The 23,475-nt window shown below is 47.9% G+C and overlaps 1 protein-coding gene across 4 annotated transcripts; it reads right to left on the reverse strand.

Moving 5' to 3' along the window:
* Positions 1–110: 110 nt before the first annotated feature.
* LOC131510457 (cytochrome P450 4F3) lies at positions 111–20,491 on the reverse strand. Of its 4 annotated transcripts, none has more exons than XM_058727622.1 (13): positions 20,334–20,491; positions 19,778–19,970; positions 17,727–17,871; positions 14,854–14,907; positions 14,633–14,760; positions 12,651–12,772; positions 11,642–11,912; positions 10,440–10,506; positions 10,121–10,250; positions 2,529–2,662; positions 2,368–2,432; positions 2,100–2,182; positions 111–1,735 (listed from the first exon to the last, which is right to left on the reverse strand). In XM_058727622.1, exons 2-13 carry the CDS (start codon positions 19,967–19,969, stop codon positions 1,558–1,560), a joined length of 1,569 nt encoding a protein of 522 aa, XP_058583605.1. In that variant the 5' UTR covers position 19,970; positions 20,334–20,491; the 3' UTR covers positions 111–1,557. The 4 variants fall into 4 exon arrangements, with proteins under 4 accessions (XP_058583605.1, XP_058583604.1, XP_058583603.1 ...); XM_058727621.1 differs by having other exon boundaries at positions 20,243–20,340; XM_058727620.1 differs by lacking the exons at positions 17,727–17,871; positions 20,334–20,491 and adding exons at positions 15,976–16,120; positions 20,243–20,327.
* Positions 20,492–23,475: the final 2,984 nt, after the last annotated feature.

The following is a 23,475-nucleotide window of genomic DNA, read 5'->3' on the forward strand; positions in this document are numbered from 1 at the left end:
TTTTCCATATCTTTGTATTTGATATTATATTGCATTTAAATATTTATTTTGGTTTAGTAACACATGAACCTGATTAAAAATAAATCAGAGTGGGTGAATGAATAGATATCATACATCCTATAACGGAATATTATTCCACACTAAAAACAAGCGAGCCATCTAGTCAAGAAAAGACACGAAGGAAGTTTAAATGCCTATTACTAAGTACAAGAAGCCAGCATGAAAAGTCTACATACAATATGATTCCAACTGCCGTACATCCTGGAAAAGGCAAAACTACAGAAAAAGCAAAAATATCAGTAGTTGCCAGGGGCTGAGGGGAGGAAGAGATGAAGAGGCAGAGCACAGGGGTGTTTTAAGGCAGTAAACTACTCTGTATGATACTATAATAATGGATACATGTCATTATTGTAATAGGTCAACTTATAAGATATCAGAAAGCTTATTGTATATAAGTTCGGCTTAAACTCACCTTTCATGAATAATTGAGATAAAAGCTTATGTGGTTCCCTATTAGGATTATCGGAAATTACTAACCGCCCTATCTCGTTTCCGTGACTTCGCCTGCTTGCTAAATGGATAACTTAGGTTACAAAACGCTCCCTATCCCTTCTACCAACATCTGGCCTAGGCAAAGACCAACATGTAAAAAGTCTCCAACTCACTGCCTCATGGTATCTTAGGTGTCTAACTATGATTGGTCATTTTAAACCCTCTTAGGACAAAGAACTTTAAATTGATAGGTTCCCACCAAAACTAAGGTCTGTATGGCACAATATAATTGGCTACCATGAAATGTTGTAAATTGTAATTGGTAACTAAATAATGATGTATTCTGACTTGCTAAAATCCATATAAGCTCACTGCTACCTTTGTTCGGGGCCATTCTCTGCACTTTTCTCCTTAAGACCAGGACATCAGGTTTGGCCCGGCCATGAATAAAATCTTGCCCCGCTTCTATTCGGCGTCTGGTGGTGTTTTTCGACAGCACCCTGTTTCAGTTATCCATTTGTCAAAATCCACCGAATACACAACACCAAGATAATAATGATGTGTCAATGTAGGTCCCTCCTTTGGAACAAATGTAGCACTCTGATGTGAGATATGATGGTGGGGAAGGCTGTGTGTGTAAGGAGCAGAGGGTATATGGAAGGAGGGCTGGCAGGCAGTCTGGAGACCCCTTACCAGTTGTTGAATTTAGAGACTATTGGGAAAATTTAGAGTTTTAGTATGCTTTTCTTTGTTTTATTCTCTATCTGTTCATTGGAGATCTGGAGTGACCATAGATTTGATTTTGGGAGAATGCGCAATCAGCATGGGCGCTGCCTGTGGTCAGCTGGAAAGGCTGTCAAGGTCTTGCACTCACACACCCTTCACCCCACCCCCACCCCTACTCCCACCCCTCCACCGCTCCCTGCCTTCCCGCAGGTCCCGAGCGCCCCCTGCTGGCTGTCAGTGGCGCTCTAGCAGAGGAGACCACACAGCTCTAGTCCTGGGAATCCGCCAGGGGGCGTGTGTGGGGTCGGGGTGGATCCCAAGCCAGGGGGAGCTGGCGCGTCACTGGGGGCCTGCGCTCAGCGGCTCCACCCGCAGCCAAAGCCCGCCCTCGGCGCGCAGGATGAGCTCCGGCTTCCTGCGCGGCTCCTCCTTGTCGGGCAGGACCCGAAAGCGCAGCAGCGTGAGCGCCAGGACCACCTTTATCTCGGTCAGGGCGAACGTCTGCCCGATGCAGTTCCTGAGGGTGGCAGTGGGCACTCACTCGCCAGGGACCCCAGCAGGTCCCGTCGCGCCCCGAACCTGGCCCGGGACCGCTAGCCCCGCCCGCAGGGATACCGCATACGGGGGTCCCTGAGCTTGGCTCAGATCCCAGCCCTGAAATCCCAGACAGAGGGAAGGGGCTCTGAGCACACCGCGGAGCCCTCCTTGGACCCAGCCACCCCGCACTGTCCAGGCCTTTACCCCCAACCTCTGGAGGAGGGGAGAGAAGGAGAACCATCCTCAACACCCCCTTTCCCGCCCCCACAGCCACGTCTGGAATCGCAGGCCCAGGCCCCTGCCCTCACCACCTCATCCCCTCCTCAGATGCCCGCTGCGCTCACCTGGGCCCCGCGGAGAAGGGAATAAAAGCCAGGGAAGACCTTTCCTTGATGTTTTCTGGGTCAAAGCGGAAAGGATTGTATACCTGGGGGCGGAGAGAGGCGGGACTGTTGGATGGGGGTTCCCAGGACAGCCGGCTTTGGAGACACAGGTGTGCTTTTCATGGAGGGAGCGATTTGCCAGGTCAGAACCCTAAGCCCTCCCTTAGGCCCCGCTAGGGAAGTGGCCAAGGATGAGGGTGGGTGGAGGGGAGGGAGGGGGAGGCAGCACCTCAGGGTCTGGCCACACGGATGGATTGTGGTGGGTCCCGAAAATACTAACGAGGCAGATAACACCTGTGGGAGGGGAGGGGCCCGTCAGGAAGGGTTTCACCCTGCCTGATGGGCCCCTCCTCCTGCCCACGAGGCTCCTCCCCCTGGTGTTGTGGGCACCTTTGGGGATGACCCGGCCATCTGGGAGCACGACGTCCTGTGTACAGCAGCGAGAGACGACTGTGACCGGGGGGTGCAACCGCAGACTCTCCTTGATGCACATGGTCAGGAAAGGCAACTGGGCCAGGTCGTCCCTAAGGACCCCTCCCCCCCGCCCCCGCAACAGTTATCCAGGGAGAAAAACAGAGACCCTTACCCCCCACCCCCACCCCCGTTCTCTACTGCCCCATGAGATCATCTTTCCCTATAACAAAATAAATTCCAGATGGATCAAATATCTCCAAACCCATTAAGTTGTGCGCCTTAAAGATGTACAGCTTTTTAATGTGTCCATCACACCTCGATAAAGTGGTATTTGGAAAAGAAGGGCAGTGTCACAGAAATAGGAGAGGAAATTTAGCTGGGTATTTTTAGAAGGTTTTCTGTGCAAAGCACAACACCCAAAATCCAAAAATAAAAAGGTTTACGATTTTGCATAAAAATTAAATATTGTTTACTGCAAGAGAGCAAAATCAAAAGGCAATGAGTAGGAAACAAAAGAAACAGATCCAATGTTTTATTTCTCATGGTATTAGAGATCCTAGCTAATGCAATTAGACAAGAAAAAAAGAGAGTAAGGCAATCTGAAATGTGGGGGTAAGTGTGTCATTGTTGGCAGATAGTGATTCTATGCTTAGAATACACCAGAAATCTTTTATAAACCTTGAAGATCCAGTAAGGGGGAGTGGGGGTGAATTATTTTTCTTTAATCCCCTTCAATTTGTGTGGTGATGTAAATTTTAATGGTATAGTTAACTGGCTCAAAACTGGAAAATTATAAAACACCATTCTTACGACTCAACTCACTCATTTCCCATCCTCACAGTTTGCCTAGGTTCTTTTTTTTTTTTAATGTATCCTTCCAGAGCTACTTTTTTGCATTAAAAAAAAATTATACAGTAGCATACTATATACTATACACACTGCTCTTTATCTTTTTCAGGCAACAGTACAGCAATCTCTTCTTGTATATTTCCTGGGACTTTTGTCAAAAATAAGGGCTTCCTTATTCTGGAGCTATAAAATAATTTCCCACAGTTTTCTCTAAAGCATTTAAGGCACTTTTATTTTTTATTTTAAATTTGATTCCATCCTGGGGCACCTGCGTGGCTCAGTAGGTTAAGCATCCAACTTCGGCTCAGGTCACGATCTCATGGTTTGTGAGTTTGAGCCCCACACCAGGCTCTGTGCTGACAACTCAGAGCCTAGAGCCTGCTTCAGATTCTGTGTCTCCCTCTCCTCTCTGCTTCTCCCCCACTCGTGCTCTTTCTCTCTCTCTCTCAAAAATAAATAAACATTAAAAATTTTTAAATATTTGATTCCATCCTGATGTTGTCACGTTACAATACATGAGAAGCAGGTTGAATTAACTTTTTTCTGGATAGCTCCCCAGTTGTTCCAAAAGCTTTTATTAAAAACATGTTTTTGGATACAAGACTCCATACTTAGTATTTACTATGTTCACTGGCACAAAATGTATATGCATATGAAAAAAATTGTTTTTCTATGTTGAAATAACAACTAATTAGAAAAAATAAAGGAAAAAGAAGAAGAAGAAGAAGATGATGATGATGATATAAATACCTGGATTAAACTTAGATATGAAATCTCTATATTCCAAATGAATTTATAAACTTCTCTCAATCCCAATAAAAGATATGATTCACCATAGCAATGAAAGTATCTTAGGGTTGTGGTGCCTGGGTGGCTCAGTCATTTAAGTGTCCATCTTTGGCTGAGGTCATGATCTCAGTGCTCGTGAGTTCAAGTCCCACATCAGGCTCTCTGCTGTCAGCACAGAGCTCACTTCAGATCCTCTGCCTCCCCCTCCCCCACTAGAGCATGCACTTGCTCTCTCTCTCTCTCTCAAAAATAAACATTAAAAAATATATCTTAGGGTTAATTTAACCAAAAATGTATAAGATCTCTAAGAAAAATTTTGGACTTTATTAAAAGACTAAAGAGTATTTCAGTATCCAAAAATGGGGTATTTCTTCCACATTCTAGAATGGTATGCATTCATATTATGAAGTAATCTGTTTTCCACAAGTCAATCATATATTCAAGTCAACCTATAGAATATGTTCAATTCAAATGAAAATCTACCTGATAGTTTTAAGAACTTGATAAACTTAATCCAAAACGTTTCCAAAAGAATAGAAGATCATGAAGTGCTAGGTCATTTTAAAAATGAAATATTAAAGAGGCACCTGGGTGGCTTGGTCGGTTAAACGGCCAATTTCAGCTCAGGTCATGATCTCACGGTTTATGAGTTTGAGCCCCACATCAGGCTCTGTGCTGACAGTTTAGAGCCTGGATCCTGCTTCAGATTTTGTGTCTCCCTCTCTGTCCCTTCCCTGCTCTCTCTCTCTCTCTCTCTCAAAAATAAATAAACATTAAAGAAAAAATATTTAGTGAAATATTAAAGAAGAGGAACTCACTCTACCAGGTATTAAGACTTATTACAGGGGCACCTGGGTGGCTCAGTCGGTTAAGTGGCCGACCTCGGCTCAGGTCATGATCTCACGGTCCGTGAGTTTGAGCCCCGCGTCGGGCTCTGTGCTGGCAGCTCAGAGCCTGGAGCCTGTTTCAGATTCTGTGTCTCCCTCTCTCTGACCTTCCCCCATTCATGCTCTGTCTCTCTCTGTCTCAAAAATAAATAAACATTAAAAAAAATTTTAAAGAAAAAAAGACTTATTACAAAGATGCAGTGATAAAACAAACAAACACACAAACAAACAAAAAACAGTGTGGCATTGCTACAAAAATAGGAAAATAGACCCATGGAACAGGAGAGACAAGTAAGTGAAGCCCTAACATCTGGTAAGAAAAGCCCACAAAACCTTAGCATAAGGCTAGACAGTATGACTGTAAAAGAAAATTTGGACAAATCTGTCTTCATAACAATTAACTAGAAGTGCCCCTCAAAAGTCAAAAGGCAATCTTTAAATGAGTTATTGTAAGTAAATATGAAAAAAAGAGAAAAACTCAAAGAGAAAAATAAAGATGAGTACTAATCACATAACAAGAAGTACAAATGGCTTATCAATGTATGCAGAAGAATGATCAGAATAAACATTTTCTTTTTATTTATTTTTTTAGAGGGGAGGCAGGGGACAGTGTGGAAGAGTGGCAAAGGGGGAGAGAGAGAGAGAGAGAGAGAGAGAGAGAATCTCAAGCAGGCTCCACACTCAGCACAGAGCTCAGTGCGGGTCTCAGTCCCATGACCTTGGGATCATGACCTGAGCTGAAATCAAGAGTCAGACGTTCAACTGACTGAGCCACCCAGGCACCCCTGAATAGACATTTTTTTTGAAGAGACACACAAATGATGAATAAGTACATGAAAAGATGCTCAAAATCATTAATTATCAGGGAAATCCAAGTCAAAACCACAAGGAAAAATCACCTCACACCTCACAGCTGTTAGCACGGCTATTACCAAAAAGACAAGAAATAACAAATGCTGATGAGGATGTGGAGAAAAAGGAACCCTGGGCACTGTTGGTGGGGTTTTAAATTCATGCAGCCACTGTGGAAAATAGTACAAAGTTTCCTCAAAAAAATTAAAAACTACAACTATCATGCTATCCAGCAATCTCACTTCTGGGTAGTCATCCAAAGAAGATGAAAACACTAACTCAAAAAGATACACGTAAACTTATGTTCATTGCAACATTATTTATAATAGCCAAGGTTATGAAAAACAACTGTGTCCATCAATAGGTGAATGGATAAAGAAAATGTGATATATACATGCAGTGGAATATTACTCAGCCATAAAAAGACATCCTGCCATTTGAGACAACATGGAGGGATCTTAAGGGCATTGTGCTAAGTGAAATAAGTCAGAAAGAGAAAGACAAGCACTGTATGATCTAACTTATGTGTAGAATCTGAAGAAATGAACAAACAACAACAAAAACAGTCTCCTAGATACAGAGAATAGGTTGGTTGTTGTAAGGGGTGGGGGTGGGGGTGTAGGTAAGCAAATAGGTAAAGGATAACTTTCAGTTATAAAATAATTAAGTCATAGGGATGTAATGTACAGCATTACATAGTTACTGTATTTTAGTTAATAATACTGTATTGGCTATAGTTGACTATAATTAATAATACTGTGGTTAATACTGCTGTATTGCATATTTGGAAGTCGCTAAGAGAGTAGATCTTAAAAGTTCTCATCACAAGAAAAAAAATTCTATAATTATGTATGGTGAAAAATGTCAGCAAACTAATTGTGGTGATCATTTTGTAATATATACAAATACCAACTCACTTTTTGTACACCTGAAACTAATATGATGTATATAAATGATACCTCAGTATTTAAAATGTTGGGAGTAGCCCCCAAAATGTGCAAAAGATGTTCAACCCCTTATTTAAATAAATATTCATTAAAAGAGGAAATATGAAAAATTGGCAAAGATTTAAAATTCAATACAATAATTCTATAGGTATGGGAAAGGTGGTAACATCAAATTCAGCTGATAGGAACAGATCTGAAATAGCTATTAAAATGACAAAAACTGAAACTGTCTTTGACTCAGCAATTGTCCTTCTGGAAATTTGCAATGGAAAGACCTTTACATGTGTAAGTGTGGCCCAGTGTTCACAGATTCCGACTTATTGTTTGTTTTAGTAAAAAAGTAGAAACAATCCAAATATCCATCAATGGGAGATGTTAAGAGAAATTACAGTACAGCCATATGTTAGAATATCACACAGCAATCAAAACAGGAGGAAGTAGGGGGCACCTGGGTGGTTCAGTTGGTTGAGCGTCCAACTCTTGATTTCAGCTCAGGTCATGATCCTAGGCTTGTGGGATCAAGCATTGGGCTCTGTGCTGAGCATGGAGCCTGCTTGAGATTCTCTCTCTCACCCTCTTCCTTACTCCTCTTTCCTGCTTGCGTGCTCTCTCTCTCACAAATAAAAAATTGTTTTTAATTTTTAAAGGAGGAATATGGGGGACACCTAAGTGGCTCAGTCAGTTAAGCCTCCAACTCTTGGTCTCAGCCCAGGGCATGATCTCACAATTCATGGGTCAAAGTCCCACATTGGGCTCTGCATGGGCAATGGGCATTGGCTCTGCATTGGGCTCTGCTTGGGATTCTTTCTCTGCCCCTCCTCTGCTTGCACTTTCCATCTCTATCCCTGCATGAATGAATGGATGAATGCGGGGAATAGGGTTCACAAGTCCTATCACACACTGTAGGATGAAAGGAAAATCAGAACAGAGACTCTGGAAAGCAATTCAGCAATGTCTACTCTAATTGAGAATACTAACATAAGTGTCCTTAACAAAGGGGTGAACCAAGTAAACCACTGAAAGCTTTGCAGCACACAGAGAGAAGGAGCTATAAGACACACTTTTGAGTGAATGGAACAAGTTACAAACAGTATGTATATGGAAATGCAAAATGTGTTAATGGACAAAAAGATTATATAGATGATAGATGATAGATAGGTGATAGATAGGTGATATAGGTGATAGATATATGATGGATAATAGATGATAGATAATGATAGATAATAGATTATAGCTAGATAGATGATAGATTGATAGATAATGGATGATAGATGATAGTTAGATGATAGATGATATAGATGATAGATAGATGATAGATGATATAGATGATAGATAGATGGATGATACATAGATAGATGATAGATAGTTATTGATAGATAATAGATAGATAGATAGATAGATAATTATGGAAAGAGACATAGCAAATCAATGAGTCTAAAAGTTTAAAAACCCCTCAGGAGACAGAAAGGGGATTAAGTTGGCAGGGGAGGATGTTAATGATAACCATAGTCTCCTTTGTAACGTCTCAGAACAAGAAGAACTTGTTCTCATCATTGCTTTTGTAATTCAAAACTATTTTTCAAAAACTCATATTCTGGGAAAAGGAAGAGATCTCAAGGATAGGTTGTTAATGTGTAGACCTTAATTCCCACTTGGAAGGGGAGAGGAGATAGTTTTCATATAAATGTGGGTATAAAGATAGATGTCTTCTGGAAGGATACACAGAAAATCACTGACAAGTGTTCCTCCTAGGGCAAGGATTTTTTTAAAAGTTCATTTCTACTCTAAACTCTGTTTTATATAGTCTTTTTTTTTTATTACCAAGTGTATAATTTTGTTTGAAGTCTTGTTGAAAAAGCTTAAAAATATTTCCCTACCTCACAGGACTGCTGTGCTGAGCGAAGGCTTGGAATGGAAAATATTACGTAAAAAATGCCTGTCCAGTCCAATGCCCCTTCAACATCCCCCAGACCCTGGCCTGTCCCAGGCCTCAGAATCCTTTTCCTGGTCCCCATGCAACAGCTTGTCCTCTCCAGTATGTTTCCCACACTAGCCCTAGAAAGATCTTCCTGGGGGGTGCCTGGGTGGTTCAGTTTGTTGAGTGTCGGATTTCATCTCAGGTCATGATCTCAAGGTTCAAGTGATGGAGTCCTATGTTGGGCTCTCCAGTAAGCATGGAGCTTACTTAAGTCTCTCTCTCTCTCTCTCTCTCTCCCTGTCTCCCTCCTTCCCTCTCTCTTATCCCTCTCCCTCTTCCATTCCTCCCCTCCTGTTCCCTTTTGTCCACCCTGTCCTCTTGAATTAACTGCACCCCAACTGTACCCAAGTTTCAAGTGATGCACCCCAACTGTACTCAAGGTTCAAGTGATGGAGTCCTATGTCGGGCTCTCCAGTAAGCATGGAGCCTACTTAAGTTTCTCTCTCTCTCTCTCTCTCTCTCTCTCTCTCTCTCTCTCTCCCTGTCTCCCTCCTTCCCTCTCTTTTCTCCCTCTCCCTCTTCCATTCCTCCCCTCCTCTTCCTTTCTGTCCACCCTGTCCTCTTGAATTAACTGCACCCCAACTGTGCCCAAACACCTACTGATCATCACTCAGGGTCTCAGCTGAGGCACTCTCTCTACTCTTATCCTTGCCTCTCTTACTCTCCATCCTAGCCCTGCCCAGGGGGTGGACCCAGGGTGTCCTGACCTGAGTCTATTCCCCCACCAGGCTGGAGCTCCAGGACACAGAATGGGCTGGTAGAATTGGAGATGGCACACAACTGGGGACAGAAAGGCAGCGCGGCAGTGTTCTCTGAATGGGGACAGGATGAATGAAGGTGTTCCTGGACAAGAATTGAATTATTTCAATCCCTAGGTGTCCCCCATGAATCCTGGACTGAACGGTATTGAAGGAATTAGGAGGCAAGAGACGAGCAAACACTCAGGGAGTGAAGATATTTGGGGGGCGGAGAGAGTGTGATTTAGGAGAGAAAAGTAAGGGAGTGGAGTGGAAGTTCACTTACAGAATATGTGCTAAGTGGTATCATCTGCCTTCATAATTGTCAATAATTCTCTTAGCAGCCCAGGTCTTTCTGTCACTTTCCCCTGCTCTCCAGGCTAGGTACCAGACCCCTGCCTCTGGATTCTGCTCCTAGTCTCTCTAAGCAATAATGACACAATCAACAAAAAGTTCTTTCCACTTCCCCAGCAGGGGAGCAGAGCCAATGAGAGGGGTTCCAGAACAGGACATGAGGACCTGCACTCACCATTCAATCTCTTTAGGCTCACGGTCCCTCAGGAGCTCTTGCACCTCCTGCCGACAGCGCTCCTGATACTCTGGGTGCTTCGCAAGGTTGTACAGGACCCAGGAGAGACCACTGGCCGTGGTGTCATGGCCTGAGAGGCAGCCAGACAGGCTTGGGTCTGTGGGCTTGTTCAGCACCAGAGGGCGGACAGCGCCCTTCGTTAGGGCCCTCAGGGAGGATGGGGAAGATGGGGTGGGATGGGGTGGTCCAGGGCCCAGCTGCCAAGTCCCTGGGATTGGACAGACTCCTACCCCCTGCAGTCCCACACTGGGATGCTTACCCCCAAACATGAAGGTGTCAGCTTCAGCTCGGATATCCTCATCTGACAATTGTTTTCCATCTTTGTCCTGGAGAGAGTATAAGACCACTCCACCCCACCCACCCACACACACAGCAAATCATATCCACTCTGAGAGCTCATAAGCCTAACTTGAGACAATCTCTGAAGCTCCACTATCCATCCAGAAACTATTACCAGAGGCCCCACCCCACAGGCCTTCTCCTCCGTGGCCTCTTTGCCTCCTGTTTTGTCCCTGGTGAGAGGGATCAGTGATCCATGAATATCTTCATGTTTCTACATGATGAGGACTTACTGGAAAGAAGTTATTGGCCACCTGGATTACAGGAGACTGAATGACAACTTCCCTTGGAAGTTGGAAATGAGCATTGCTCCGGAGCCATCCAGAGATTCCTTATCTCCCCTGGTGATAAGCCAACAGAACCTGTAGACTTTGCCTTCTCGGTGAAGACAATTGGTTTATACTCCAAAACACTTTTCTCTACTTCTCTCTCTCTTTCTCACACACACAGAGGGAGAAGGAGAAGGAGAAGAAAGAGAAAGAAGGAGAAAGAAAAGGAGGAGGGGGAAGGGAGGAGGAGGGGGAAGGGGAGGGGAGGAGGACAAAACATAGGCAGAGGAGGAGGAGAAGAAGAAGAAGAAGAAGGGGCAGATGTATCCGCAGTCCTATATAAGTTCCAAGATTCATAATGTAGAGGTACCTCTCCTATGATGGAAGCATGGTTGGTTGCATGTACAGATAAAAACATCATGTAGCTCTCAGAAGAATTTTAGAATGAGGAACCATGGCTACAATTCTACTATGGCCACCCTTATTTCATTTCTGTGAGTAACAAATGGGCTTCTCTGGATTCTAATATACAAATAAATAAATACACACGCACACACACACACACACACACGCATACACACACACACACACACACACACACATACACACACATGCACGGCTACCTTATTAAGTAGAGTAAAATCTCAGGCCCTTCACAGTTGCAGACTTAGCAGTCCCCTGCAGGTTACATTCCATAAAGTCATCTCTAAAACATATCCCTAATCCATCCCTCCTTTCCTCAAACACCACCCATGACTCCCCAGTGCCCTCTGGATGAAGTCTAAGTCTTCAATTTGAAATCTGAAATCAAGGTCCGTTCTACCTCTTGAATCCAGATCCCAGAGAAACCCACCTTGGTCAGCAGGAGCACATCAATGAAGTCCAAAGTTTTGGCCTTAGCCTTGGCCTTGAGGAAGTCATCAACACCCTCATCGGGGAGAGTGCAGCGCCGTTCCTGGATGACAGCATCTGTGAAGTTGTGCACCAGGCGGCAGGCTCTGCGGAAGCGTTGCCCATCTGGAGTGAGGTAGTACAGGAAGTCCATGTGCATGAAGATCTGCTGGTGCCGTTTTGCCACAAGGGCACTGAGCTCTAAGATGGCAGCAATATATTCACTAGGCTTCCTGCAGGATGAGGGCATGAAGGAAAGTAACAACTTAGCTCACCTGAAGGCTGAGAAAATGCCTGCTACCAGCAGCTGGGAGATATGGCCCATCAGAAAACTGAGTATCCAGGAACAGATGGCCCCACAGATACATGGTGGGGATGATCCAGGACACGTGACTCTCCAGACTTTCTTCTCTCCCTGATTCCCATTTCTGTGAGCTGCCTCCATGAACCCAGAACCCAGCTGACACATTATGCGTCTCTCCTCTCTCTCCATACAGCTCAGACTTCATCTTCTCCCATTTGGTCAATGGACCCAATCCCCTCTCTAATCTTGCATCCAATTTCACACCATCCATTGTCTACACATCAGTTGGTCTTCTCCAATCTCAGATGTCCAAGAACAGCTTTGCCCATGACCCTCACCTGCTCAAACCTCAGATAAAGTTCATACCCTTTTGCCTGGCTTTTGAATGTCCTTAAGATATAGCTCCTGCCAACCCTTCCAATCTCATTCCCAAGGTGGCTCCTTACTGTGGCACATGCTTTACTCATCCTAGTCCCTTGGCCTTTGTCAAACATTTCTGCTTACCTGAAAGGATCACTCTTTCTTTTTCCCTTCCTTGTCCTTCTTTGTCCAACTCTGATCCGTCTCCTCCAGGAAGTCCCTTCTGATTGCCCTGGTCATCCCTCCCCTCCCCATCTACTCCCTTGGATCTACAGTTCATGTTCCCAGGTCCTGAGCAAGCACTCACTCCTGGCAATTGCTGTCAAAACTGAAGACACATTTCTGCAGACTGTCCAGGGTCATGAGGCTGATGTGCTCAAACATGTCCAGACGGGTGCTGCCCTCTGAGACCAGGCGTTTCCACTTGGCCTGGGCAGAGAAGAAGGTAGAGCTGGGGCTGGGACCTGCCTCCTCTGAACCCCTATCCAACACCAACCACCAAGAGGGGATCCACCAGACCCAGGCTCCTTGTCCTCCACCCCAGGCACCCATCCCCAGGGAGGACCAGGATTGGGTGGGAGTACAAACTCTTACTATTAAGACCCCATGGCTGAGAGTCAGAAGACCTGAGTTCAAATCCTGACTCTGCCTCCTACACCCCTGTGTGCCCTTGGTCAACTCACTGCTGCCCTCTGGACTCCACCTGTCAAAGCTTCAGTAACAGTTAATATGACTTGTTCTGTTGTCAGACAAACCACATTGGAATCCCAGCTCCACTCATTAGCTCACTTACTAGCTGTGTGAATGCAGGCAAGCTCCCTAACTTCTCTGAACCTATTTTCACCACCTGTAATGAGGTAATAATAATCATCTTTACCTCATATGGTTGTGAAAATCAAATTAGACAATATATGTCATGGAATGTACACATAGATTCTGGTGTATAGTAAGTGCTTGAGAAATGTTAGCTTTCATCATCTTAATTGTCATAAATTAAGAAAAAATTCCCCTGTGTTGAAAGAGGCGATTCATGGGCCCCGAGCACCCCTCCACCTTTTTGCTGGGTATGCCCAAAAAAAGCAAGGCTCTGATATTCTTTACTTAGGCATTTCTCAGAGTTGCATTTTCAGCAAACACCCTTAAGGAATAAGGTAATATTTCCCCCACACAAATGTCAGGTTTGCTTTTAATTACCAGAAGTCATAGAGTCCCTGAACCTGGTATGCCTCTCCTGTAATGCAACTTACTGCATAAGCATTGAAGCCCACCTATGTTATCCTCACAGGATTTGGTGACTTAGAGAAAGAATGCAAACCAAGAAGTACGTGTGCTTGCTGTGCTATGAGTAATAAATTGTTCTTTGTCTCTGACACAGGAGTCTCGTGTCTTCTGGCACAATCCACAAAACCATAACAATCTCACTCCTTAGCTTGCAAGTGTGAAAATAATCCCAGGCCCTTCACAAAACCCCCACCTCCAATTCTTCACTTCCTTATATCCATACCTTTTCAATGTGATTTTTCAGCAACTCCCATTAAAAGGTGGATGCTCTTTCACCACCTTTTGATTCTATAATGGCCTTTTGACTTGCTTTGGCCAGTCGACCATAGCAAAAATGACAAGGTGATCATCTTAAACCTAGATCTCAAGAGGCATTGAAGCCTCCTCTCAGTCTCCTGGAACCCTGCCTCAGCCATGGGAACAAGCCTGAGATGCTTTCTGGAGGGAGAGAATCACATTAAAGAAAGTTCAGTTGTCCAAGCTGAGACCACCCTAGATCAGCCTGCAGCCAGCCACTCCTCGAACATGTAAGAGGGCTGAGTCCAGATCTGCAAAGTACATACCTGACCCAGAGCTGATCACAGGCACATGTGATCCCATCCATGTCCAGAAGACCAACTGACTCACAGACAGGTTAGCAATAATAAACCCTTATTGTTTCAGACCAATGAGTTTTGAAGTGGTTCGTTAATTCAGCATAACTACTATGCAACCTTCATGGATAACCAAGTGGGTCTCAGGTTCCAAGGCTTCTTTGTAAGGGAAACATTGAAATTAACACCTTCTGAGCACCTGCTATGTGCCAGGGACATGAATACATTACATTATCTTGACTACCCTGCAAAGTGGGGACCATTATACCCATTATATAGCTGAGAAAATTGAGGCTCAGAGAGGAAGAGCAATGGCCCCAAAGCTGTCTAGGAGAGCCAGAATTCCAGACAAGATATCTCAGAGCCTCCATTGCCCCCAAGACTTCAGCTGGGACCCTGGGTTCAAAAGACTCACATGCATGACATTTACACTGTCATTGAAAATCTTCACATAGTGCTTCAGGATGTTGAAGTGGAAGGCGGGTGTCAGCATGCGGCGATGGCTGCTCCATTTGTCACCAGCACTCAGCAAGAGCCCATCCCCTAGTAGAGGCAGCCGCAAGAAGTGGGCAAAGGCACTGCCTCCCCGTGGGTCCCCAAGGTTGTCCCCAGTCCCCTTCACCCACAGTTACTCACCCAGCCAGGGCTTCAAGAAGCTGTAGAAGACCACGTCCTTGGGTGCAATGGCAGCTGACACGAATGAGGACCATCAGGGGTCATGCGGAGGGGGAGGGGAGGGGTTTGGGTTGGGGGAGTAGAGGGCCCAGCCAAGGGAATTCATACTCCCTCCAAGACCAGCTTAGCAGGAATGGGTACAAGAGCGGAGGAAACAGAGTGGGGAGGTGAGGGGGCACCATACCAGGCTGCAGCACAGAGCAGAGCAAAGGCAAAGCCCATGGACACACCCCTATGTACTTAGATGCTCTCTAAAATGTGGCACAACACAGGTTGTGCCAGTCCAGCATGTTCGAAACACCTGAGCACAAATCAGCACTCCACAAAATGCCTTTACAGGGACCTAGGACATCGCATCTGTCCCAGAACTCTCTGACATCTCCTGACATGGCCCCAGCACATGTTAACATGCCCTGGCATGAAACAACATGTATAACACACACTGACCTGATGCAGCATCCTCTGACATGGACCCAGAGACAATCTGACACGACCTCAGTCTGTCTCACAGATAGTCCCAGGCAGGACTTAAATATGATCCCACTAATGTCCCAGGCATGGACCAGGTATGACCCAGCCATATCCTAAGGCCTGCCCTGGACAAGGCTCACATAAGGCCTCAGCATTTCTCAGAAGGACTCGAGGTTCCAGACCTCAGACAAACTCCAAACATGGTCCAGACACAACCCACAGGAGAACCAGACAATCTCAAATAGCATCCTAGACAAAAACAGACAGACTCCCCACATGCCTTGAATATCCTTGGCCACAGGTGAGCCCCAGACATGACTAAGGCCATCTTCATGGTTACCATGTACCCTATGCCAGGTATAACCAGGTATAAAGTATATCGGCAGTAACCAGAACACAGGTGGAAACATAAACGTGACCAGACCTGGCCATACAGCAGACATTGCACAATCACACCCTAGGTGTGAGCAGACGTGACCAGAGATCTGGCATGTGGGGGTCCAGGCAAGACAGAGGCAGTGGCATCCCCACAACTGCATCTGGGTCACCCACCACGCTGTCGGCAGCACAGAGACTTCAGCAGTGAGCAAGCCATGGCCATGGGGTGTCTACCTGGAGCAAAGAGCACAGGCTTGATGCAGGTGGGGTGGAAGATTCGGATGACTGCATGCCAGGGACCCACCCACCAGCAGCACACATCCCCATAGGTGCTTGCCAGGTTTTGTGTGTACAGAAGACCTTCCTCTGAGCTCTGAATCTGAAGAGAAACAAAAAGGACCCCATTCACAGTCTTTCTAGATGGCCAGATGGAAGGACCCTGCAGAGCAAAGACCCAGACCTGAGCCCTGTGCATCCTTTCCAGCAGCTCAGTCTCCTCCCGGAATCCTTCCCCAGACCCTTGGTAAAACAATTGGGGCTCTTTGGTTACAGGAACAAAAAGGGTCTTTCCCCCATTTGGATCCCAAACACCACATTCACCTGGCTTCTCCTCTCTCCTCATTTTTCATATAAGAAAACTGAGGCTCTGAATGATGAAGTCATTTGCCCCCAGTCTCCCAGATGGTAAGTGACCTGCCTGAGATCTGAGCCCAAGTCCATCAGAATTCCAGGACCTGAATTCTTAGCCATCAAACTGCTTTGAGCCCCAAAACAATAGCTCTGAGAACCTACAGTTGCCAAGACTGGGTAATCAGAGCCACAGTGATTAAATGAGAAACTGACCCTGGGATGCAGTCCAAGAAAATTAAAGGGAGTTTTGCAACTTTTCCCCTGGAACTGTTGGGAATAAGCTCGCTTTCCCATGGGGGTTGAGTTTCTTTATCAGAATGAAAGTGAAGCCATCACAGAGGAAAACAGAACCGAAACAATGAAGACAGATTCTTGATGATGTTATTTGAGACCTGGATCCAGCCATGCCTGAAGACAATTCTCCCTGGACTTCACTGTAAATAGATTTCCTTTCTTTGATTAGACCACATAGGGTTGAGTTTTCACCACTCACAACTGAAAAACACCTTGGCAGCCAGAGAGAGCTGGGTGCCTTCCCAGAGTCACCCAGAATTTGGGCGTTAAAGCTAAGGTTTCTGTTGGATGCTGCTTATTCCCCTGCTCAGCCTGGCCTGTCTGGAAGTACAAGAAACAGAAGCAAGTGAAGGGAGCTAGGCTGGGGTAGAGTCCCATCAAGGAGACTCCTGGGCCCTCAAGCAGAAGAGTAATGAACTTGGAGCAGACAAGATTGTAGAATAGGGTGGAAGGAACCAACCCACCAGAGGTGGGTGTCACAGAAAAAGCAGCGCAGGTATTCTGCCAACACTTGTTGCTCTGGGGATGGAGATGGGTGGGACTGAGGCCAGGCCTGGCAGGGGACCTCAGATGCTATCGATGTCTATCGCACCACTCTGCCCTCTGCTTTAAAAAATTTCTGCTTGTCATTCCATACCCAGTTCCAAAAATTCCTCCTCTAGGAAGTCTTCCAGCCTGCCCCAGCAGAGGCCTTGATTCATCTCTGGGATGACACAGCCATGTCCCTCTGGCCAATTCCTTACTTCACCAGGTCAAGGACCTCTCTGTCAACCCATCTCCTCAAGATTGAAGGTTCCTCCAGGACTGAGCCTTGGATTGAGGGCTCTTGGGGTCCCGGTGGTGCCCAGGACACCAGGGTTGGAGTGGGGGATTAGACAGAAGTGGAAGAAGGAGACAGTGAGATGGGGATTGACAAACACAAGAAGGGAAGAGGAAGATGGCTGAGAGAGAAGGGGGAAGTGAGGCCAGTGACCTGCTGGTGTTGCGTGAAGCTTCGAGAAAGAGGGGGTGACAGCCGTGGGTTGTGTCACAGCCCGTCACCACAAGCTCTGCATGAGTACCTGAGGCATTGGTGATAGTCCGGATCATGTCAGGGTGGCACAAAGTGATAAGGGGCATGGTGGGGCCCAGCCACGTCACAAACCCCTTCGAGTAGGCGGCCACCAGCTGAGTTAAGACCCTCAAGCCCTGCTCTGTGGGGTGGGCCTACAAGCAAAACAGGGGCCATCACCTCCACAGAAGGAGCCACGGCAAGTTCCCCTGCAACCTCTGCAGTGGTCAGTGTGTCCAGACTCCGCATAGATGGAGAAGATCTCTGTTTCTTCCTGCTCCTTCCCTTGGGGGCAGAGGGATCCCGGAAGACTCTCCATGTCCCAAGGGTCCCTCGCAGGACACAGGGAGAAGACATGCTCCCTGCCCCCAGAGAGGCCGACCTTGGCTTGAGAAGTCAGATCTTTCTTCTCCTGGGAGTCGTTCCAATCTCAGGGAGGTGCCCACGGGAACAGCAGGGTGGCCTCACGTTTTGTACTGGGGCTCCTTCCCATGTCCTGTCATGTCCTGGCCAGTCCACACAGCCACCCCGTTCCCCAGATGGTGAAGGTGTGCAGACCTTCCAGCTCTGACAGACCCCAGGACACAGGTGTGAGCTCTGCCCATCAGTCAGGAGGGCAGCTCCCACCTACGTCCTCTTCTGCGCGCCAGCTTGCATGGTGCATCCCATCGGTCTGTCTGTCTGTCTATCTATCTACCTCTACCTATGAACCTATGGACTATCTATGAACCTATCCCCTGAACCTATGGACTCCCCCATCAGCCGTGCCTTTTACAAATGAAGAAACCCAGGCCGCGTCCCCCAAAAGGAGAAGGAGGGGGGCTTGCCTCCCAGTGAGGCATCCTCTCCAGTCCCACGGGAAGCCCCATCCCGGCCTGACAAATACTTCCAGGTGCTCCAGACAGGTGAATACAAGTCATTTTCACTTTAGTGACTGTTCCCTGCTCCCTAAGAACACTGAGGCATTTGAGGAGATTGGCCCAGAGAGGGAGAGTGACTCAGCTGAGGTCACACAGCAAGAGGGACTGGAGGAGAGAAGAGTGACCAAGACCAGCCTCCATGGCCAAGCCCTGGAGCAGGGAGTGGAAACAGTAACTTTATAACATTCCTGCTGCCCCCAGGGTTTGTTAAGAACATTCCCAGACCCAGCATCTCAGGCAAACTTCACAATGAGCTTGGAATGCCCTCATTCCAAACTTGGCCATAATGAGCAGTAAAATAGCAGGAAGTCCTTCCCCCAGCTGTGGTCCTCATGCTGGGCAGTTAAGGAGAGCTGTGCTCCTCCCTCAGCCTGTCTGGGGATGAGAAGGGTTAGCCGCTCATCCCTTTGACCTTGAACATGGCAGGTAATGGCAAGCTCACCACCTATGTCATCAAACACTTACCGGAGTGCCTACTGTATGCCAGCTCCTGGGCTGGACAATGTAGTATCTGATCCCCAGAGCAACTATCCAGGTAAAGAGGTGGAAAATAAGGAACTGGACAATTAATTCTTTAAGTATGAGCAGACCCAGGTCAAAGGTCCCTACAGGTGGGGAGTCAAAGAAAGCTTCTGTAAGGGGAAGTGAGTGGTTAACTTTATTCAGGTTGGGCAATGGGCCCATTGGGACATCTCAGCAGGGAAGTGTAGACTGAGAGGAAGCTTTCCTGGGGAGGGGTGTGGGTGGAGAGCTAGACCCCTGTGAGTCGAGGTGGGGAGGTCATAGGTAATTCCTGTAGGTAAGTGAGCAGACACAAGGGAATGGGCCAGGTAGGGAGCAGACCCTGGACAGAGCCCCTGAGAAGGTCTCTGGGGTAGCCATGGACACTGGGAATGCCAAGGGACCCTGCTCTGTGCAGCCCGCCTTGGGAGCCCTTCAGAGGGACATTAATGTGGGGAAGAGAGGCAGGAAATAAGATGTGGAAATGGCCTGGGATGAACGAGTGATTAAAGAACGGCTCCCTAGCCTTCCTCATTCTCTGCTGTCCCAGACCCCAGCCCCACCCCAGGTCCCCGTTCCCCACCCCTGGGAAAGTGCATCCACCCTGATGCCCAAGGCCCATCCTGCCACCCACACTCACCAGTCCGAGGTGACCCCAAAACCAGTTCCGCTTCGGGGGCTGCGGGAAACACCGGAGGCGGCAGCACGTGTCATAGAAGCTGTAGCTCCAGGCCAGGACACGGGCCGAGAGCCAGGAGACCCCCACCAGCAGCAGGAGCAGCCATGGGGAGGCTGCCACCTGCCCGAGTCCCAGCCAGGAGAGGCTCAGCATCCTGGAGGCAGAGGGGACAGATTTTCCTGAGGCCGAGGAAATGGGCCCAAGGGTGAGCTCTCTGGACTCTTCAGGAGCAGAGGGAGAGCCCCTCCCCCACACCGGGATGGAAGGGTCAGGGACAGAGAGGGGTAGGCATGGTGAGTGCTCAGCACTGGGCAAACGGTGATTCAGAGAGGGGAGGAGGACCTAGAGAATTCCAGAGGGAGAGGCAGAGTGAGTGAGAGGGAGAAAAAGAAAGACAGAGACACAGAGAGATAGCTAACCACCCACCAGTAGCCACTCTGCTCCCAGCGGCTCTCTGGAGCCACCCCACCCTTGGGCAGCATCCTTTGCTACCTAGGATTAACCCCCAGCCAGGTACCTTCAGACCACAGCAGCTTATCCACACAGCCTCCTCTCCCCTCCTCTTGGAAAGTCTTTGTCCCTGGAGCCTGACCTAGGGGACACTGGCAGTGACCAGGCTAAACCAGCCAATCCCTGCCTGCCTGCTTACCTCCTCCCCACCTGGCAGTGGCCCAACTAGTAGGTGGGGGAGGGGGACTTCCGTGTTATAAAGAGAGAATGGGTTCTCAGAACTCAGCATCCCCCACGTGGGGGTGGGGGATCCGTTGATGGATGGGCAAAGGTGACTCCTGGCCCCCAAGCTAACAGCCACCCCTGCCCTTTCAAGGCCAGCAGGGCACAGCAGGGAAAAGCTTGAATGTGAGAGTTCAGGTGCCATGGGGGCAGGGTCCAGCCAAGCCTAGTCCCAAAACATCTCTGGGGCTCCTCTCCACGTACGAGGCAGGTCAGAGGCATGCACCATTTCCCAGCGCAGAATCAGGAAGCCTCGGGCCTCCGGGCTGCACAGCCTGGCAGGAGTTCAAGTCCTGCCTCCAAGCAGCCTAGGGCCTGGGCTGACACAAAACTGCTGGGGGCAGGAACAAAGAAGCCCTTCTGGCTGGGGGTTACTTGCATCAGACTCAGGGGGTAAAGGGCCCAGTGGGAAGAAGGCACCTGGAGGTGAGGGGGTGAGGCTGCAGGAGGCCAGGAGAGGGAGGGGGGCCCAGACAGAGCTGGGAGACCCTGCACGCAGTTCAGCCCCCTCCTGGCTGTGACCTTAGGCTGCGCCGGCCCTCTCTAGGCTCAGTCTTGCCATCTGGGAAATGGGATGTCAGATGAGGGCCTGAGAGGGGGACAGAAGACGGTTCCACAGGAAGGTAGGAAAGATCAGGGACCCCTAAAAAGATAAGTTGCCAAGAAAGAGCTCGTGACTAGTGTGTGTGCTGCTCTGTGCCAGCGTTCCACGTAAAGTAAACCTACTGTTTGCAGAAGACTGTAAAGTGTGTCTACTATGTGCTGGGTACCGCAAAAAGTGTGCCTACAGTGTGTTGGGAACTCTACATGAAGTGTGCCTACCTCGAGCCAGGTACGTCGTATAAAGTACACCCACTGTGCGCCCCTTCTGTTTGACACAAATCCTGTCAACCGTATGCCAGGTGTTGACCGAAAGCATGCCTACATCTGCTGGGGACCCTCTATAAGGCATGCCTACTAAGTGCTAGGTGCTCTACATAAAGCACACCTACTGTGTGTTGGGTGTTCCATGGAAAGTATACCTACTGTGTGCCCGGTGCCCTCTTAGAGCTCTCCTACTGTGTGGCAGGTGCTTTACATAAAATAAGCATACTCTGTGCAAAGTACTTTACATAAAACATGCCTACTGTGTGCCATGTACTCTTTGCTGTGTACTCTGCAAACACCTTGACTACTGTGTGGCAGGTGCTCGACATTAAGCATGCCCACTGAGTGCCAGGCACTGTGCATAAAATGCTCCTTCTGTATGTAAAGTAAACCTATTGTGCACCACGTGTTCTGCCAATGAGATAATGCAACATCTCCTCCCCCTCTCCCCCACACCTGCCAACTCTCTGGGCCAGTGCCCTGGAATCAGAGAGAGAGAGATCCAGGCGATGACATCCATAGGACGGAAGATGCCTATTTAACAGAAGAGCAAACTCTGGCCCACGAGCCAGAAGGCCCAAAGATGCCTATTTAACAGAAGAACAAACAGAAGAGGCTCAGAGAAAGCAAGCCTCTGGCCCAAGTTGCAGAGCTGGGAGGATCCCAGGTCTGTCACACTCCTAAGCCCGGGCCAAGCTTGGCAAAGCTAATGAGCAGGGGATAGGCAAAGAGTCGTCCTGACACAGGAAGAGTGCTGGGAAGACCCCAAACCTCCCTCTCCCTCTGGCCAGGGGGTCCAGGTGGCTGGTCCTAAAGCCATCAGTGGGATGGGTTGCACCCTCTTCCCACCCCACCCCCAGATTTCCTCCCCCTCCGTGGAGGCAGCCCTCCCCTGCTGGCAGGCCCATCCATATCAGGGCCAGGAGGCAAGGTCAGAGTACACTGATCCAGGCAGAATCCTGGACACACAAGAGAAAGAGCACCCAGTGCCTAGAGTGGCTCAGCTCACTGTGCACCTACTGTGTAACAAGAATGGGCAGGCAGCTACAGCAGGAATGGCATTTGTCCACATGAGCCACGATCCCGTTTTAAGCCCTGTAGATACATTAACCACATTTTTCTCCCTATTGTACAGCTGTCCCAAGTCACACAGCCGGTGGAGCCAGCCTGGGCACCGGGGCAGCCCCCACTTCCCACTAGGCGCCCTGACCCACTCAGCCATGCTCCTTCCCCTCTGCAGATGGGCATTTCGTTAGCGCCACCTCCTAAGATAGCAGGAATAATTTTAAAAGCCGATGCACATAAAACACATAGGACAGAAGAAGGGCGGGCTTACTAAATGCCAGTCACTGTTCTCGCTGCTGTTGTTGTGGTGCAATTATTCAACAGCCCCACAATTCACGAGCCCGTTTTGACAGAGGAGGAACCAGAGATTGAGACAGGTGAAGCAATTGCTACAGCCCCACAGCTAATGAGGTGAATATGACAACACAGATGGCAGCAGAGCCTAGAACATAGTACATGCTCATTAAATACCTGGGGATGAAAGAAAGGTTTGCAGCCATGAGTTCTAAGGATCGGTTACTCAGTGTGGTCCTCAGACCTCCACCGTAGGCATCACCTGAGAGCTTGCGGGAGATTCAGAATCTCGCACCCCGGCCCAGAAATATTGACTCCAAACTGCGTCTAAGTAGATCCTCAGGAAAAGTGTACATGCCTTCAAGCTTTAAGAAATGTTGCTTTAAGACCTCTGAGTCCAGGTTCTGCAGAGAAAGTGGGGAGGGGAAAGGCTTCACTTCTCTGATTCCCAGTTTTATCTTGTTTTGTTTCAGTCATAACGTAAGGAGAAAAAAAATCTAAAACTCCAGGGGTTGTTCACACAACCACGTGTCTACTGACCATCTGTTGTGTGGGGGGCACACAATTTTAGGCACCGGGAACACAGACTCCACTGTCAAGGGCCTCGCATCCGGTGGGGAGATGGGTGGTGATCCAGTAAATGATCAAGAACATAACAGACCGTGATAAGGGATGTGCCGGGGGGAGGGTCCCACCTTCAG

This window comes from Neofelis nebulosa, chromosome 4 (genome assembly GCF_028018385.1).
Source record: "Neofelis nebulosa isolate mNeoNeb1 chromosome 4, mNeoNeb1.pri, whole genome shotgun sequence".
In the NCBI taxonomy this organism is placed as follows: domain Eukaryota; kingdom Metazoa; phylum Chordata; class Mammalia; order Carnivora; family Felidae; genus Neofelis; species Neofelis nebulosa.